The sequence below is a fragment of the Elephas maximus genome, chromosome 13 (genome assembly GCF_024166365.1).
Source record: "Elephas maximus indicus isolate mEleMax1 chromosome 13, mEleMax1 primary haplotype, whole genome shotgun sequence".
In the NCBI taxonomy this organism is placed as follows: Eukaryota; Metazoa; Chordata; class Mammalia; order Proboscidea; family Elephantidae; genus Elephas; species Elephas maximus.
Window position 1 is genome coordinate 73582828 of NC_064831.1, and position 16600 is coordinate 73599427.

Here is a 16600-nt window from a genome sequence, read left to right on the forward strand (position 1 = left end):
GACTTAAGCTTGCACCCAAACAAAGTAGCTAAAAAATGAATTGCAAAAGAAACATAAGGAGAAAGAAAATAGGTAAATGTAGATATTAATTGATCAAAAATAGTAAAATTGATAACTCCATAAGCTGGTTACTTAAGATGACCAATAAAACAAGCCTCTGGCAAAAGTAATAAAAAAAAAAAAAATTCACATTTAGAAATAAAAATGGGAGTACAGTCATAGGCTGAGGAGAATTTTTTTGAGTTCTGGGTTTGCTCTGTAATAATAAATTGAACATTTTGATGGAATGGATCATTTTATAGGCAAATGTAAATTATCAAAATTGACTGAAGAAGAAAGCCTGAGTAGACCAATAACCATGGAAGAGATTAAAGGTTATCAAAGAACTGTCCCTTCACAAGGTGGTTTTTACAGGTGAGTTTTATCAACCTTACAGGGAATAAAGGAGTTCCTTGAGCATTAAGAGAAGAACATGCTTCTCAGTTATTTAAGAAAGCATAATCCTTATACAGAAATCTGACAAGACAAAAAAAAAATTGTGCATCAACCTCACTTATTATGTAGGTGCAGAAATTCTAAGTTTTCACATTTTGAATCTACAGTACTTTTGAAGAATAATACTGGATGAGCAGTATTAGGGAATGTATTAATATAACTCATCACAATAGCAGATTAATGGAAAAAAAAAAAAACTTTTAATAAACGCCAAAAAAGGCTTTTGATCATTTTACCTTCATTCCAGATAGAACTATTAATAGTTCTAGAAGACTACTTCTTTAACATGATAGGCAGCCGCAAAATAGCAATCCCTGCTGTCCTTGCTGTTTTTCAGCAGTGCTCTTATAATTCTGATTAATAAAGAAATTAGAAGCGTGAATATTGGAAAGGAAAGGGGCCTTTTTCATTATTTGCAGAGGATATTATCTACTTAAGTAATTCTCAACTCCATTAAGCCTAATTTTCCTTTTTTTTCCATAATATTTTGTAATTCCCTGTTTACTGACATGAAATGAGATTAATGATAATGTGCTTTCTGCATTATTTTTTAAAAATATAATAACCTAGTTGTAAAGGAGAACTAAATGTAACTGATAATAAAATAATAGAAACTTCAGTATGTAGGTGCTTGGGCAGGATTACATTAGGAGGCAAACTGAAATAGATGCAGCACCTATATATATCAACATGATAGACAGCTACAATTGCAAGCTACAGGTGTATCCAAGTAATGTCTCAAATACCAGGAGCAGCATTGCTGTTGAGTATGTCTTTTTCTTTAAATGGTCAATAACCCTTGGTAAAGTTCTAAAATAAAACAATGTGTAATATTTCTTCTATTTGTGTAAGAGTTGCCTCTTGGAAAAGTCAGTGAAATTAAAATTGTACTAGAAAAATTAAAAATTGCCTTTTTAAATGGAATTAGATTCAAGGCACATATTATAAACAAGTTTTTCCCCTACATGAATTCTGGCAGTACACTTGAAAATTGTTTGGAATTCTTTTGTAGGGGACTTTGAGAAGCCTAGCAGCCTTGGTGGCGCAGTGGTTAAAGCACTAGGCTGACAACTGAAAGGCAGTCCGATTCCGTAAAGACTACAGCCTAGGAAACTCTATGGTTAGTTCTCCTCTTTCCTATGTTGTTGTTGTTAGGTGCCATCGAGTTGATTCCGACTCATAGTGACCCTGTGCACAACAGAATGAAACACTCCCCAGTCCCGAGCCATCCTTAGAGTCGTTGTTACGCTTGAGCTCATTGTTGCAGCCACTGTGTCAGTCCACCTCGTTGAGGGTCTTCCTCTTTTCCGCTGACCCTGTACTCTGCCAAGCATGATGTCCTTGTCCAGGGACTGATCCCTCCTGACAATATGGTCGAAGTATGTAAGACGCAGTCTCGCCATCCTTGCCTCTAAGGAGCATTCTGGCCGCACTTTTTCTAAGACAGATTTGTTCGTTCTTTTGACAGTCCATGGTATATTCAATATTCTTCACCAGCACCATAATTCAAAGGTGTCAGTTCTTCAGTCTTCCTTATTCATTGTCCAGTTTTCACACGCATATGATGTGATTGGAAGTACCATGGCTTGGGTCAGACGCACCTTAGTCTTCAAGGTGACATCTTTGCTCTTCAACACTTTAAAGAAGTCCTTTGCAGCAGATTTACCCAGTGCAGTGCATCTTTTGATTTCTTGACTGCTGCTTCCATGGCTGTTGATTGTGGATCCAAGTAAAATGAAATCATCGACAGCTTCAGTCTTTTCTGCGTTTATCATGATGTTGCTCCTTGGTCCAGTTGTGAGGATTTTTGTTTTCTGTATGTTGAGATGCAATCCATACTGAAGGCTTTGGTCTTTGATCTTCATTAGTAAGTGCTTCGAGTCCTCTGCACTTTCAGCAAGCAAGGTTGTGTCATCTGCATAACTCCGATTGTTAATGAGTCTTCCTCCAATCCTGATGCCCCGTTCTTCTTCATATAGTCCAGCTTCTCGTATTCTTTGCTCATTATACAGATTAAATAGGTATGGTGAAAGAATACAACCCAGACACACACCTTTCCTGACTGTAAACCAATCAGTATCCCCTTGTTCTGTCTGAACAACTGCCTCTTGATCTATGTAAACGCTCCTCGAGCACAATTAAGTGGTCTGGAGCTGAACAGAAGATTTCAAAGGGTATCTCAAGAAGACAAAGTAAAGTATTACAATGACATGCAAAGAGCTGGAGATGGAAAACCAAAAGGGAAGAACACGCTCGGCGTTTCTCAAGCTGAAAGAACTGAAGAAAAAATTCAAGCCTCGAGTTTGCAGTAGTGAAGGATTCCATGGGGAAAATATTAAACGACACAGGAAGCATCAAAAGAAGATGGAAGGAATACACAGCGTCATTGTACCAAAAAGAATTAGTCAATGTTCAGCCATTTCAAGAGGTGGCATATGATCAGGGAACTGATGGTACTGAAGGAAGAAGTCCAAGCTGCTCTGAAGGCATTGGTGGAAAACAAGGCTACAGGAATTGATGGAATATCAGTTGAGATGTTTCCACAAACAGATGCAGCACTGGAGGTGCTCACTCATCTATGCCAAGAAATATGGAAGACAGCTTCCTGGCCAACTGACTGGAAGAGATCCATATTTATGCCTATTCCCAAGAAAGGTGATCCAACCGAATGTGGAAATTATAGAACAATATCATTAATATCACACGCAAGCAAAATTCTGCTGAAGATCATTCAAAAATGACTGCAGCAGTATATCAACAGGGAACTGCCAGAAATTCAGGCCAGTTTCAGAAGAGGACGTGGAACCAGGGATATCATTGCTGATGTCAGATGGATCCTGGCTGAAAGCAGAGAATACCAGAAGGGTGTTTACCTGTGTTTTATTGACTATGCAAAGGCATTTGACTGTGTGGATCATAACAAATTACGGATAACATCATGAAGAATGGGAATTCCAGAACACTTAATTGTGCTTATGAGGAACCTTTTTCCTGTAGGAAGACCCTCAATTAGATGAACTGACACAGTGGCTGCAACAATGGGCTCAGGCATAGCAACGATTGTGAGGATGGCACAGGACTGGGCACTGTTTTGCTCTGTTGTGCATAGGGTTGCTGTGGACTGATACAGACTCGACGGCACCTAATAACTACTACATAAGGTTGCTATGAGCCGGAATTGACATGACAGCAACAGGTGTGGTTTTGGTTTTGGTCATAAGCATCCCAGGAAATCAGGTGTCCCTAGCTCCCTGCCAGTATGCCCCTAAACCTTTGTGATGACAAAGCATGCATCCTAAAGGGTAAACTCCTTTTGAGAGCAAGTAGTCTACCTGTGTTACCTCAGAATCAGTTTTAAAAGGGAAAAAAAAAAAAATCTGTTAGAAGCAATAAGAGGGAATAGTGGGCACTTATAAAATGTATATGCAGAAATCAGTGCTGTTCCTATTTGTTATCAGAATGCAGTTACAATATTGAGTAAAAGCAGATCCTATTCACAGTGATAAGAAATAGCATAAAATACTAGGGTTAAACCCAGTAAGAAATATACAGTATAGTGCCTTTACGAAGAACTAGAGAATTTTGGCTGGAATCAAACTTTAATAAGGACAGGGCTTTTTAAATGTATTTTATGCATGTCTTTCCAAAAATCTTTTTTTTATATAGAGGGGAGTGGCTTGGCAAAATTATTCCAAAGTTCATCTGAAAGAGTAAATGTTTCTCTTAAAAAGAATGATAAAGGTGAACCATGAAAAAGTATTATAAAGTTATAGTAAGTTAGTGTTGTCTGGAGCAGACTATAGAGTTCAGAAACCAACCTAAATATGACCCGTTTACCCATTTGCCGTCGAGTCGATTCTGACTCATAGTGACCCTATGGGACAGAGTAGAACTGCCCCATAGAGTTTCCAGGGAGCGCCTGGTAGATTCCAACTACTGACCTTTTGGTTAGCAGCTGTAGCACTTAACCACTTTTCCACTAGGGTTTCCAACCTGAACATAGGTAGGCATTTAGAATATGATGAAGCTGAGGAAAAGATTAACTTCTGAGAAATAAAGTTAGATCCTTTCTGTTCTCATAATCTTCATATAAATTTTAAAAATTTAACACACACAAAAAAAACATGAAAGTCCTCGAACAGGTGAATGTTTATTTGCTATGAGGATGAGGCAGGCCTGGCTAAACTTGACACAAGTCTAAAGGTTTAAAACCTAAATGACAAATGAGAAACCTTTTAAAATGGATGTTATTAACACAGTATAAATAACTGAAATCTATAACATGCACTTTCAAATCCACATGAAAAAGACAAACTTGCCAGCAGAGAAAGATGGGAAAAGAACATGAGTGGGCATTTCACTAAAGAGAAACTGCAGGGGCAGTAAGCACACCATGAGCAAATGTTTCACCTCATTAGTAATCAAAGAAATACAAATGCAATCAAAATGCTGCTTTTCATCCATCATTTTCACAAAGACAAAAAGAAATTAAAACACCTGTGGTTGATGAGAGTGAGGTACAAACCATTCTTATTCCTTTTGGAGTGTAAAGTGTAATAACCTTCCCAGAAAGCAATTTGATAATAAATATTAGAAGCCTTAAAAATGTGCCTTTCCAGAAGAAAACATCCTTTAATGGTTACGAGGGTGGGGAAGGAGAAGGGTATTTACTAACTAGATAAAGTAAACAAGAATTATCTTAGGTAAGGGAAGGACAATGCACAATACAGAGGAAGTCAGCGCAACTGGACTAAACCAAAAGCTAAGAAGTTTCTTGAATACAGCCAAACACTTCGAGGGACAGAGCAGCAGGGGCGGGAGTCTAGGGACCATGGTTTCAGGGGACATCTAGGTCAACTGGCATAATAAAGTTTATTAAGAAAGTATTCCAGTTCAGAAGGGTATCTTAGGGCCGTAGTCTCGGGTTCCTCCAGTCTCTGTCAGACCAGTAAGTCTGGTCTTTTTTGATGAATGGCATCTTGGGTCTTAAAGCTAGCAAGTGGCCATCTAAGATGCATCAATTGGTCCCAACCCACCTGGAGCAAAAGAGAGTGAAGAACATCAAAGACACAAGGAAAATAAGAGCCCAAGAGATAGAAAGGGCCACATAAACCAGAGACTCCCTCAGCCTGAGACTGAAGATCTAGATAGTGCCCAGCTACCACCAATGACTGTCCTGACAGAGAACACAACAGAGAGTCCCTGACGGAGCAGAAGTAAAGTGAGGTGCAAAACTCAAATTCTAGTAAAAAGACCAGACTTAATGGTCTGACTAAGACTGGAGGGACCCCAGAAGACATGGCCCCTGGGCTCTCTGTTAGCCCAAAACTAAAACTATTCCTGAAGCCAATTCTTCAGACAAAGATTAGACTGGACTATAAGACATAAAATGATACTAATGAAGAGTGTGCTTCTTAGCTCAAATAGACACATGAGACTACGTGGGCAGCTCCTGTCCAGAAGTAAGATGAGAAGGCAGAGGGGGACCGGAGCTGGTTGAATGGACATAGGAAATACAGGGTGGAGAGGAGGAGTGTGCTGTCACATGATAGGGAGAGCAATTAGGGTCACATAACAATGTGTGTATAAGTTTTTGTATGAGAAACTAACTTAAATGGTAAACTTTCACTTAAAGCACAATAAAAAAAAAAGAAGAAAAATGTGCCTTTCATTTCCCTCCACAATTCTACTTTTAGGAATTTATTTTAAGGAAATAATTAAGGTTCTGTAAAATGATTTAGGTATAAGGTTGTTTATCATGGGATTGTTATAACAATAGAAGCTGAAATAATCTAGATTATCCATAAGAAGGGGTTATTTAAATATAGTGAATCAGTAGTAACTCACTACCTTTTTATGTGAAAACAACAGGCTACAAAAATATGTGTATTCTGATATGATTTTTAAATAATACATATGTGTTCATAGAGAAGAGGCCTGAAAAGGAAATACAGACTGAGTTAACAGAGGTTATCTCTGGATGATGGATTTATGGATGCTTTAAAATGTTCTTCCTGTTTATCTATTCTATGTGTTCTAATTTTTTTTTTTACAGAAAATATATTACTTTTTATAATAAGAAAAAGATATAAATGGTATATTGAATTTTTAAAAAAAATTTTGTGCATTAGATGAAACTTTACAGAGCAAATCAGTTTCCTATTTGGTAGTTTGTATATAAAGTGTTCGTATCATTGGTGTTACTCCACACAGTGTGTCAGCACTCTCCCCATTTCTGTCCTGTGTTCCCTGTTTTCCTTTTGTCTTAATTTTCTGTCCTTTCTGCATTCTCATCTTTGGTTTTTGGCAAATGTCGCCCTTTTGATCTCATACAGTTGATTGTTCTAAGGAGCACGTTCCTTGTTTGTTCTATGGGCCCATGGTTTGGCTGAAGGGTGGTCTCTTGGAATGGCTTCAGTTCCAGTTCAGAAGGGTATCTTAGGGCCATAGTCTCAGGGGTTCCTCCAGTCTCTGTCAGACCAGTAAGTCTGGTCTTTTTTGCGAATTTGATTTTTTGTTCTACAATTTTTCTCCCACTCTGTCTGAGACCCTCTGTTGTGGTCCCAATCAGAGCTATAGGTAGTAATAGCCGGGTACCATCTAGTTCCTCTGGTCTCAGGGTTGTGTAGGCTGTGGTTCATAAGGTCTATTAGTCCTTTGGACTATTTGCTCCCTTGAGTCTTTGGTTTTCTTTACTCTTCTTTGTTCTGGATGGTAAGAGACCAATAGATGTATCTTAGATGGCCGCTCACAAGCTTTTAAGACCCCAGATGCTACTCATCAAAGTAGGATAGAGAACTTTACCTATATGAACTATTTTGTGCCAATTGATGCAAATGACCCCCAAATCTGTGGTCCCTCGCCTTTGAGCATAGGAACTTCTTCCCTCGAGGTACTGAGTTATGTCTAAGGAGTTGTCCTGACTGTGTCCTTTGTGTGCTGTATTGCCTATCTAAATATATGTGTAGCACCTACCGTTATGTATATAGAAACTTTTTAAGGTGGTCCTCATACTCTGCTGGCAGTTTCCCTTAGTGGTTTTTGATCCAGGCAGACCTGGGGCGGTATCACAGCTCTGTCACTTTTTTTGATCAGGGACAAGTTGCTTAATTTCGCTAAGCCTCAATTTCTTCAACTACACAAACAGAATAATAAAAATAGTTCTGTGTCACGTAGTTTCTAGGACCGTTGTATTGATTATAGGAAATAATTCATCTACAGAACCAAAGCTGAGTGCCTGGAACATAAGGAAGTACTCGTTAAGTGGTGGTATGGTAGTACTAATAGTAATAATCACAGTTGTTGAAAACGTTGACAGTCACTGCTTTACATTACAGATTATCTCAGATTTTATAGACTTTTGGTGCCATTCATACTTAATGTCTGTTTTGTACATTTACAAAATCCTTACAGTGAATCAATATATCTTAACTGTTATGGCCAAAGTGGACTTTCCAAATGTTCTAGTATGAAGTCTTCATTCTGTCCCACCTGTTATGAATTAGGTCCTGTCCCTACAATATTCTCAGTTGCAGAAGTCTGCTTCCATCATAACTGTTATCACAATTTGATTATTTATTTGTTCTTTTGTTTACTTGTTTGTTATCAGTGTCCTCCACTAAGCTATAGGCTCAACAGGGATTGAAAATGTCTGTCTTGACCATTATTTTCTAAGTGCCAAGCCCAGTACCTAAATATGATGGGCCCTCAGAAAGTATTTATTGAACTAATGAATTGTCAGTTTGGAATGCTGAGCTTCAGGCCTAATGGCTGAAACTTCTGTGTTCATGAAGAAGATATGCAAACCTACTTGGACTAGTTCATCACTAAAATTATTATAACAAAAGTGGGTATTTAAGCTAAATGAGTTCCTTTGACTCTCAAAACTGTAGAGTACAGAATAATTCTAATTAAATTCCAGTTAAGTTTCTCTACCTTTAAAAGGAAGTTTTTATAAGCAAACAGACTTACATTTCCAAAGATACCTTAATTTGTGAGTTTTCCTTTTAATAAGCAAACTTAGATGTTCTAGGTAACACTGAAAAATTTAATTCTTCAGAATATGAGTGCTTACCGAATTACTTATTTTATATTTGGCTTCTTTCTCAGGTTCACAGTTAATAGAAGAATTTCTATAGTCGGATTTGGCTTATATGGATCTATTCATGGCCCCACGGATTATCAAGTGAATATACAGGTACACTTTTTTTCTTCATTATATATCATCTTGAAATATAATAAACATGTAATTTTACAACAAAATCCATATTTGAATATAATTGTCTAAGGAACCAGAAAGCCCAGTTGTAGTATTTTAAGCCTAGAGAGTTCTGTGTTACATGAGCAGTTCCAGCCTGATAGTTATCTCACCATCAGAGGTTTCAGAAAATGGTTCTTGACAGACACATTAGCTTACAAGGAGCTCTCTTTTGTCCAGGAAACCCCTTCTTGGTACTTCCTGCTGTACACTGTCTTAAAATAACCACCTGCTTTTTTTTCTCCTAGTCCTTTGAGCTCTAGGGTCCTAGAAGCTATATGATTCTTGTGACAACTACAGACGCCCTGCTGACTTGCATTGGTCTGACCATACCTCATTCTTTAGATCTGTTCCACCTTAGTTGTTTTGGATATGGCACTATTACCTAGCCTGGAAGAAAGTAAATACCTCTTTCCTTCCCTGTCAGTAAACCAGTGTTCTCCATACTTCTTGATTGCATACCTAAATTAATGGAATTAGTTTTGAAAGCACATCTACATTGCATTTTTATTTTTAAATTGTATATATGCAGTACTATGCTTATATATTATGCACAAATTAAAACATACCCCAAAAATAGAAATGGGAAAAGGAAGTGGACAATGTTTCAAATTTTTACTTACCAACAGAAAAAAACTTCATTCTCTAAAATATTATTTTTAATAGTAAAAATCTCCATGAACCTTGTGATTGAAATATATCACTAGTTTTCTAAATAGTGGTTTTATACTTTGTGATACAACTGTTCAGAGACCTGGCTCGGTGAAGACCCTGTACTACATCACAAAGACTCCTTGAGGAGTTGCATTACTGGCTATGCTAATGAGATCATCACGCTCATTTTTTAACCCCATACAGCATATTCAGCTGATGAATTTATATCACTGTTCATGTTAGTTTGTTGCTCTTACAAACTAATTAGAAAGTGTTATGTTTTTAATATTTTTAACAAATAAGTTCAAAGCCCACTGAAATTGTTTATTTGAAAGGTTTTTAAATAGGTTAGAAAATTTTGTTCCCGTGTTTTTAAGTTCAGAAAAACCCCAGCAAACTTCTGAGTGGTATGAAAGATTTTTGGGATCACTGTCCACTGCACTTTATATACTTTATTAAGTATTGTGAAGATCCTATCCAGTTGAGTCCATGAACCTACTTAAGCAGACTATATAATCAGCAGGCCTGGGAGGGACCAAGAGCCTTACTCTCAGCCACTTTGAATTGTGGGAACCCTGCTTTCGTCGGTATACTTCATGTCTACATGAGACACCAGGCTCCCTTGGGTACAAACTGAGGGAAGGCATCAGGGTTAATAGGTATATTAAAGTGATGAAATATAAATATTATAAGCAAAATAGAGACAGAAGTTCTTTTCATTTTCTTCCTCCAATGGCTAGTCTCAGGCATGCTGCAGATACACTAATAACCATCTATTCCTTTGTGACAGATGGCAAATTCCAATGCCTACCAGGGACTGGGCAGGTGATTTTAAACGGGGAAAGTGGTCCTAGTGTGGGAGACGATAGCAGCAGGAGCTGAGTGTGGGAAGTGGAACACTTAAAGGGGCATTTATTTGACTAAGCTCCTGTCATTAGTTGCAGTGTGGCAGTATGGGCCCATGGATGTCAGAGCTTCTTATTTTTCATAAGAAGCCAGAAATCTGGATTTTTGCATGAAATCTCCCCATTTCCCATTTTTAAGTGTTGACCAGTAATTCAGAATCTTCAGAAACACCAGCTCTGTGAGGTCTAAACAAAGTGAGTCTAAAGCTGAGTCCCGATGGTCACCAGGTTCCAACCTGTGCTTTAACTCTTCAGTAAAGGCCCAGTTCCTTCAGGAAACTTCCCACAGTATCAGATATACACCAGCTAGCAGGTATGGTCTCTGATTCAGTCCTTCCATTACAACCTATAATTTACTCTGTTTATGTGTTTTATTTGATTATACTGTACTCTTAAATTTATTCTGTTGTACTTTGAGTTGCCAGAGAGTAGGAAACCTTTCTGATATGTACTTCTCAGTATTTGTTATATTACTGTGCATCTATGTACACCCAGGTTTTCTTCACTCACCTCCTTCCTTTCTGCCAGTACCTGTGGTGATACTTGTGTTTTATGTGAGCATTTAAGGATTGTTATAACTTAGAATGCCCTTCAATCTTGAAAACTATCAGGAACATTCTAGAGACTGTTAGAATGAGAAATAAGTTATTCTGATAGTGGCTGCTGAGAAAAAGCAGTTCCAACTGAACTGTTAGAGACACAGGTAGGTGTAGGAAGTGAGAATAGTGTTAACCTGAAAATGCTTTTTTCAATTCCTCTAAATCATCATGTTTTAAACAAGAGTATATGTTAGAAGTACCTTGAGGGCTTTTTCATAATGTACACCCTGGAGCCTTAATCCAGAGATACGGAGTATAGAAGGAAAAATCTGTACTGTTTAAGTACTGGGTGTGAGCATGATAGAGATGATATTTTGCTGTGAAAATTAGTCTTTTCATATGCTGGCAGAGAGCTTCTTCACCCTATACCCAAAGGAGAGCCATGGACTTCTGAAAACACAGCTTTGGATCAACTCAAGAGTATTAGCTCCAAAGCACTGTATAACATAGCAGAGACGGCATGTTGCTGGCATGGAAGATTCTGACAGCAGTAGTCAACCCACATTGACTACCAATAGCTGCCTGGGCTGTTTAGTTTTGAGCAGGGCTGCAGGCTGGTGGCTGCACCAGGATAAGAGAATTGCTGGCTCTTCCAACTACTCTGTCAGGGCAGGTGGCCATTTATCCGTGGTCTGTTAATGTGAGATCACTGGAGAAACTGCTCCTAAAATGAGCTAAGACAAAAGATGATTGTAACAGGCTGTATTATGTAAGGAGCTTATTCTGTCTCAGCTTCTCTAATATCCCCATGGAATAGCAATACTGAGGGACAGCAAGTCTGTAAAGCTGGTTAATGATTTTAAAAAAAAAAAACCAAACCCATTGCCATTGAGTCAATTCCACCTCACAACGACGCTGTGTGATAGAGTAGAGCTGCCACAGAGGGTTTCCAAGCTGTAATCTTTACTGAAGCAGATCACCGAGTCTTTTCTCCCACAGAGCGATGGGTAAGTTGGAATTGCCAACCTTTCTGTTAGCAGCTGAGCACTTACCCACTGGGCCACCAGGGCCCCTTTAATAATAACGATGCCACGTTAGAGTTGTTTAATGAGTTGGCATTTTTAAGGAACTTTCATCTATGTTTTATTGGAGATAAAATGAAATTTCTAAGTGAATGATCTTTAAATTCAGATTGACCTGTGCTTGATTTTGATCCCTACTACCTAGAAGCTGTGACCACGGGCAACTTCTGGGACTCTCTAAGCCTCAGTGTCCTTGTCTACTGTGACATGGTTGCACCTCCTCACAGTGTTTGAAGACTGGCTGAGATGACACATGTAAAGTGTTTGGAACGTGGTCTGTTCGGTCGTTGTTGCAGTTTTTTCATTTGATCCTCACAACAACCTTCAGGAGGAAAGCAAACAAGGATTTTTCCCAAATTAAAAGTTAATAAAACTGAGGCTGGGAGAACTGAAGTGATTTGCTCCACGTCACAGTGTCACAACCAAATTCTGTGTCTTAACTTTATCCCAGGCCACCATCATGCCATTCTTTTTTAATTTTAACTTTTTGTTGAACTAAGATATACATCATAAAATTGCACATATTTGTAAGTAGTACATAGAGCTTAATTTTCACAAACTGAACACACTTGTGTAACCAGCAGCCAGAAGAAGGAACAGGGGGACCTGACCAGCAGCCCAGACCCCCTCATGCTCTTTTCTAGTCACTGTCCCTGCAGAGGTGACACTGTCATGACTTCTAACACACAGATTGGTTTTGCGTCTTTTACTGTTACTACTATTAGTATGCAGAAACGCAGGCACGAGTCCTTCCCTCAGCCTGGAAGACCTTCCTCTTGTAACCTCCTAAACACTTACTTTAGCTTTTAAAACCTCCCCCTGCAGACAAGATCAGTTCTTCCTCTGTGGAGGTCCCCAGTCTTGTGCACACCCCCTACTGTATGTGCTCTGCGGCACCAAACCAACATTGATTACATGTCTTCTCCAGTGACTGGGGCCTCCCTGCACCATGCCTGGCCTGGATCATGGAACTAAATTGAAAAGACAAAATCTTCACATTTTGAACCTTCACATAACTGAAGACTGCATTTAAGGTCATTTCAATTTCAGTAAATAACATTTAAACATAGGACATGCTAAGGGGGTCTCCTAGCAACAAGACAAAAGCTAGCAAGGAGTAAAGGCTCATTTCCCTCAGGTAGCTAAAAGCCACACATTCTAAAAATCCAGTTCCCAAGCTGCCTTTTTTTTTAATTGTGCTTTTAAGTGAGAGTTTACAAATCAAGTCAGTCTCCCATATAAAAAGTTATACACACCTTGTTATGTACTCCTAGCTGCTCTCCCCCTAATGAGACAGCACATTCCTCCTCTCCTCTCTGTATGTGTCCATTCAACCAGCTCCTGTCCCCCCCGCCTTGTCATCTCACCTCCAGACAGGAGCTGCCCACATAGTCTCCTGTGTCTACTTGAGCCGAGAAGCTCACTCCTCACCAGCATCATTATCTGTCTTACAGTCCAGTCCAATCCCTGTCTGAAGTGTTGGCTTCGGAAATGGTTCCAGTCTTGGGCTAACAGAGGGTCTGGTGACCATGACCTCCAGAGTCCCTCTAGTCTCAGTCAGACCATTAAGCCTGGTCTTTTTACAAGAATTTGAGATCTGCATCCCACTGTTCTCCTGCTCCATCAGGGATTCTTTGTTGCATTCCCTGTCAGGGTCCAAGCTGTGTCTTTTATGGATGCTCCTCTTCCTCCTACAGCCAAGCCCCAGTTACCTGGCGTCCTCCCCATCATTACTGTGATGAATGGAAAACAGCCATTCCCCGACAGCATGCTTAAAGCCATCCTTGCTGGTTAGAGATAAGGAGAGGAAAACCGCAACACAGAGATTTAGCTCCGTATTCTTTTCTATCAAACCTTGTTTCAGTTGGTTTAACTTGTATGCATTTCCTCTTTAAAAATTACAGATCATTGAATACGAAAAAAAACAAACCTTGGGACAAAATGACACCGGATTTAGTTGCGATGGGACCTCTAACACATTCAGGGTCATGTTCAAAGAACCTATAGAGATCCTGCCCAACGTGTGCTACACAGCATGTGCAACACTCAAAGTAAGCGTCATTTAGAATGTTCCAGATGGGGAACTCACACGGGGCCCATTGTGTCCTCTTACAGAAGTCACCGACAGTAGTCTTTTAGGGAGGGAAGAAAAGGAAGCTGGAAAGGAAAATATTCTGCTACTTTGAGAGGTGCCTCTTAGCCCACCTCTGTTTTGAAAGAAATAATTTTATGAAGAAGCAGCCTTTTGTTTAAGTAGAGATTGAATGTTTTACAGAAGATAAAATAATTATTAAAACCTTTTCACTGTTCTCCAATAGCTAAGTTTTACTTTCAGTCTTTGTAATCATTAATTAGCTTAGCTTTTTAGCAAAATCTTCATTCTTCATGGAATGACCGAGTCATTGAGTTTTGGTGTATCAAGTCACCTTAGCATAAAATTTTATACGGGAGCTATAATGAAATAGATTAATGTAATTAAAACACCACATTGCTTATTAAATGAAAATTACTAATGAATCTTTTGTTCTCACTTAGGGTCCAGATTCCCACTATGGCACAAAAGGATTGAAGAAAGTAGTGCATGAAACACCTACTGCTAGCAAGACTGTTTTTTTCTTTTTTAGTTCTCCTGGCAATAATAATGGCACATCAATAGAAGATGGACAAATACCAGAAATAATATTTTATACATAATTTAGCACTATAATACATCTTGGCTAAATGGTACCACATAGTCTAGTCTTAAAGGCATAAATAACTGGCCACAAAAAATAGTTTGAGTGTTACGAATATTTGTAAGATAAAAAACACTTTCGTTTCTTAGAGGAGATAGAAAAATGTTGATTTACTCTGCATGATTTAAAGGCAGATTTTCCATTTTCTTATAACCTTAGGGGAAAAGAGAGCTAAGTTTGTTTAAAAAAAAAAAGCAGCCGCTGTTTCACCTTTCTGTTGTATAATTTCATAGATCAGCTGATTCATGGTCTTTCAATAGTTTTGTAATTGAAAGATTCTTGTTATATATAGCTGGTTTGTTTTTTGTTTTAACTGCTTTGAAGGTTAGATGAAATGAGATGGGTTGGTATTCCTGTAGAGTTCCTATTAACACAAATAGCTAATTTTGGAAAATTAAGAAATTTGACTTTATATTTGGGGTTTTGAAATATCAAGAAACTGTGGAGAAATACCTAGTTGTTAGCATTTGGAAAGGTACTAAACATAGGAATAATAAATACCTAAGGCAAATTTCAGTGCATTTACAGAAAAGGATATTTTGTAATAGTGAGTAATGTGTTATATGTTTTAAACTATAAGTGGAGTTTGTAAATTCACCATAATGTGATATAAACAAAGGCTCTAAAAGTATAGACTAAGACTGGATTCCTCATCGTTAAACTGCACCACTGTCCCTGTCTGTCTCTGGGGGGGATGCTGCTGAAACTCCCCAAGACTGAGATGATGATGATTGGGTAAACAGACACCACCAGTTCAGCGTTGTGGTGGTAATCTACACAGAAAGAAGTGGAATAAAATACCAACATATTTCTGACAGTTACTTTGTGAAATTTTAAAGATATCCAACAGAAGCACTCCCGCTGAAAAGTATGCTTTCTGTCACCTACACGATTTATCTAAGAAGAAAAATATGTTTAATACCTAAGACATCATTAACATCACTGGTGCAGCCGGGGCAGGAAGGGATAGGAAGTAACTGGCAGACTAACATTTATATATTTTTTTTATAAAGCAAATTATTTTATATAAATGAAATAACATTCATTTTTTTTTTCCCTTGAAAGTGAGTATCTTTTAAAAAAACTTAAGTGTAATTAAGTTGAAGGTATATCAGATAGTTGTGGAAGATAGTTAAAAATCAAAATTCTCTTAAGTACCAATTTAAAAAGAATTTTTTTCTTAAATAATAGTAATTAGGATTTAAAATGTTTTCATCCAAAATAGTGTTAAATTATATATTTTCAAGAAGGAGCGAGGTGTGTTGGTGGCAAAGATCTCTTGAAGTTGCTGAAGAAAAGGGAAAATTTTCTCTCTCTGGTACCAGTGACCTTCTGGACATAAACCTCAGTTAACTGGAATATCTGTGGAATGTGTGGTTCTGATTAATTAACTCACCACAAACACTCTGCAGTAACCATTATGGAAAATTCTTCTGCCTTAACTATGGTTTATTGGAGATAAGTTTATGTTTTTTGATGTTTGGGGTATTTCAGATGCCTCAAGGATGTTGTAATGAACAACAATGATTGTAACTGAATATAGTCATAGAAGGTGAACAAAAAATGGAACTGTTTACAGACAGTGGGACATCCCCTGGATTTTTTTGAAAAAAATAAACATCTGTTATCCTTTTTTTGTCATTTGTCCCTTCTAAAAGTTGAATGTAAGGCACCACTTTGGAACAGTGGTTTTAGTTAATTGAGGTTTAACTTTTATTTTTAATTTATGGAAATAATACAACATAAATTAAGAATGTCTTATTGCTGCTGCCTTAAAGCAAGTCACAGCAAGTCACAAAAACTACCGAAATAACAACTACTGCTGCCGTCCATTTCTTGACCAGTTTTTTTTTTTATTGTGCTTAAGTGAAGGTTTACAGCCCAAATTAGTTTCTCATTCAAAATGTATATACAAATTGTTTTGCGACATTGG

General features: G+C 38.0%; 1 protein-coding gene across 1 annotated transcript in view; it reads left to right on the forward strand.

The window, feature by feature from the left end:
* BTBD1 (BTB domain containing 1) overlaps nt 1-16297 on the forward strand; it is a 48912-nt gene extending 32615 nt beyond the window's left edge. Inside the window, exons 6-8 of the mRNA XM_049905726.1 lie at nt 8605-8692; nt 13837-13983; nt 14468-16297. Coding sequence (XP_049761683.1) covers nt 8605-8692; nt 13837-13983; nt 14468-14626 — 394 coding nt within the window. The 3' untranslated portion in view covers nt 14627-16297. The remainder of the gene's footprint in view (nt 1-8604; nt 8693-13836; nt 13984-14467) is intronic.
* The last annotated feature ends 303 nt before the right edge of the window (nt 16298-16600 follow it).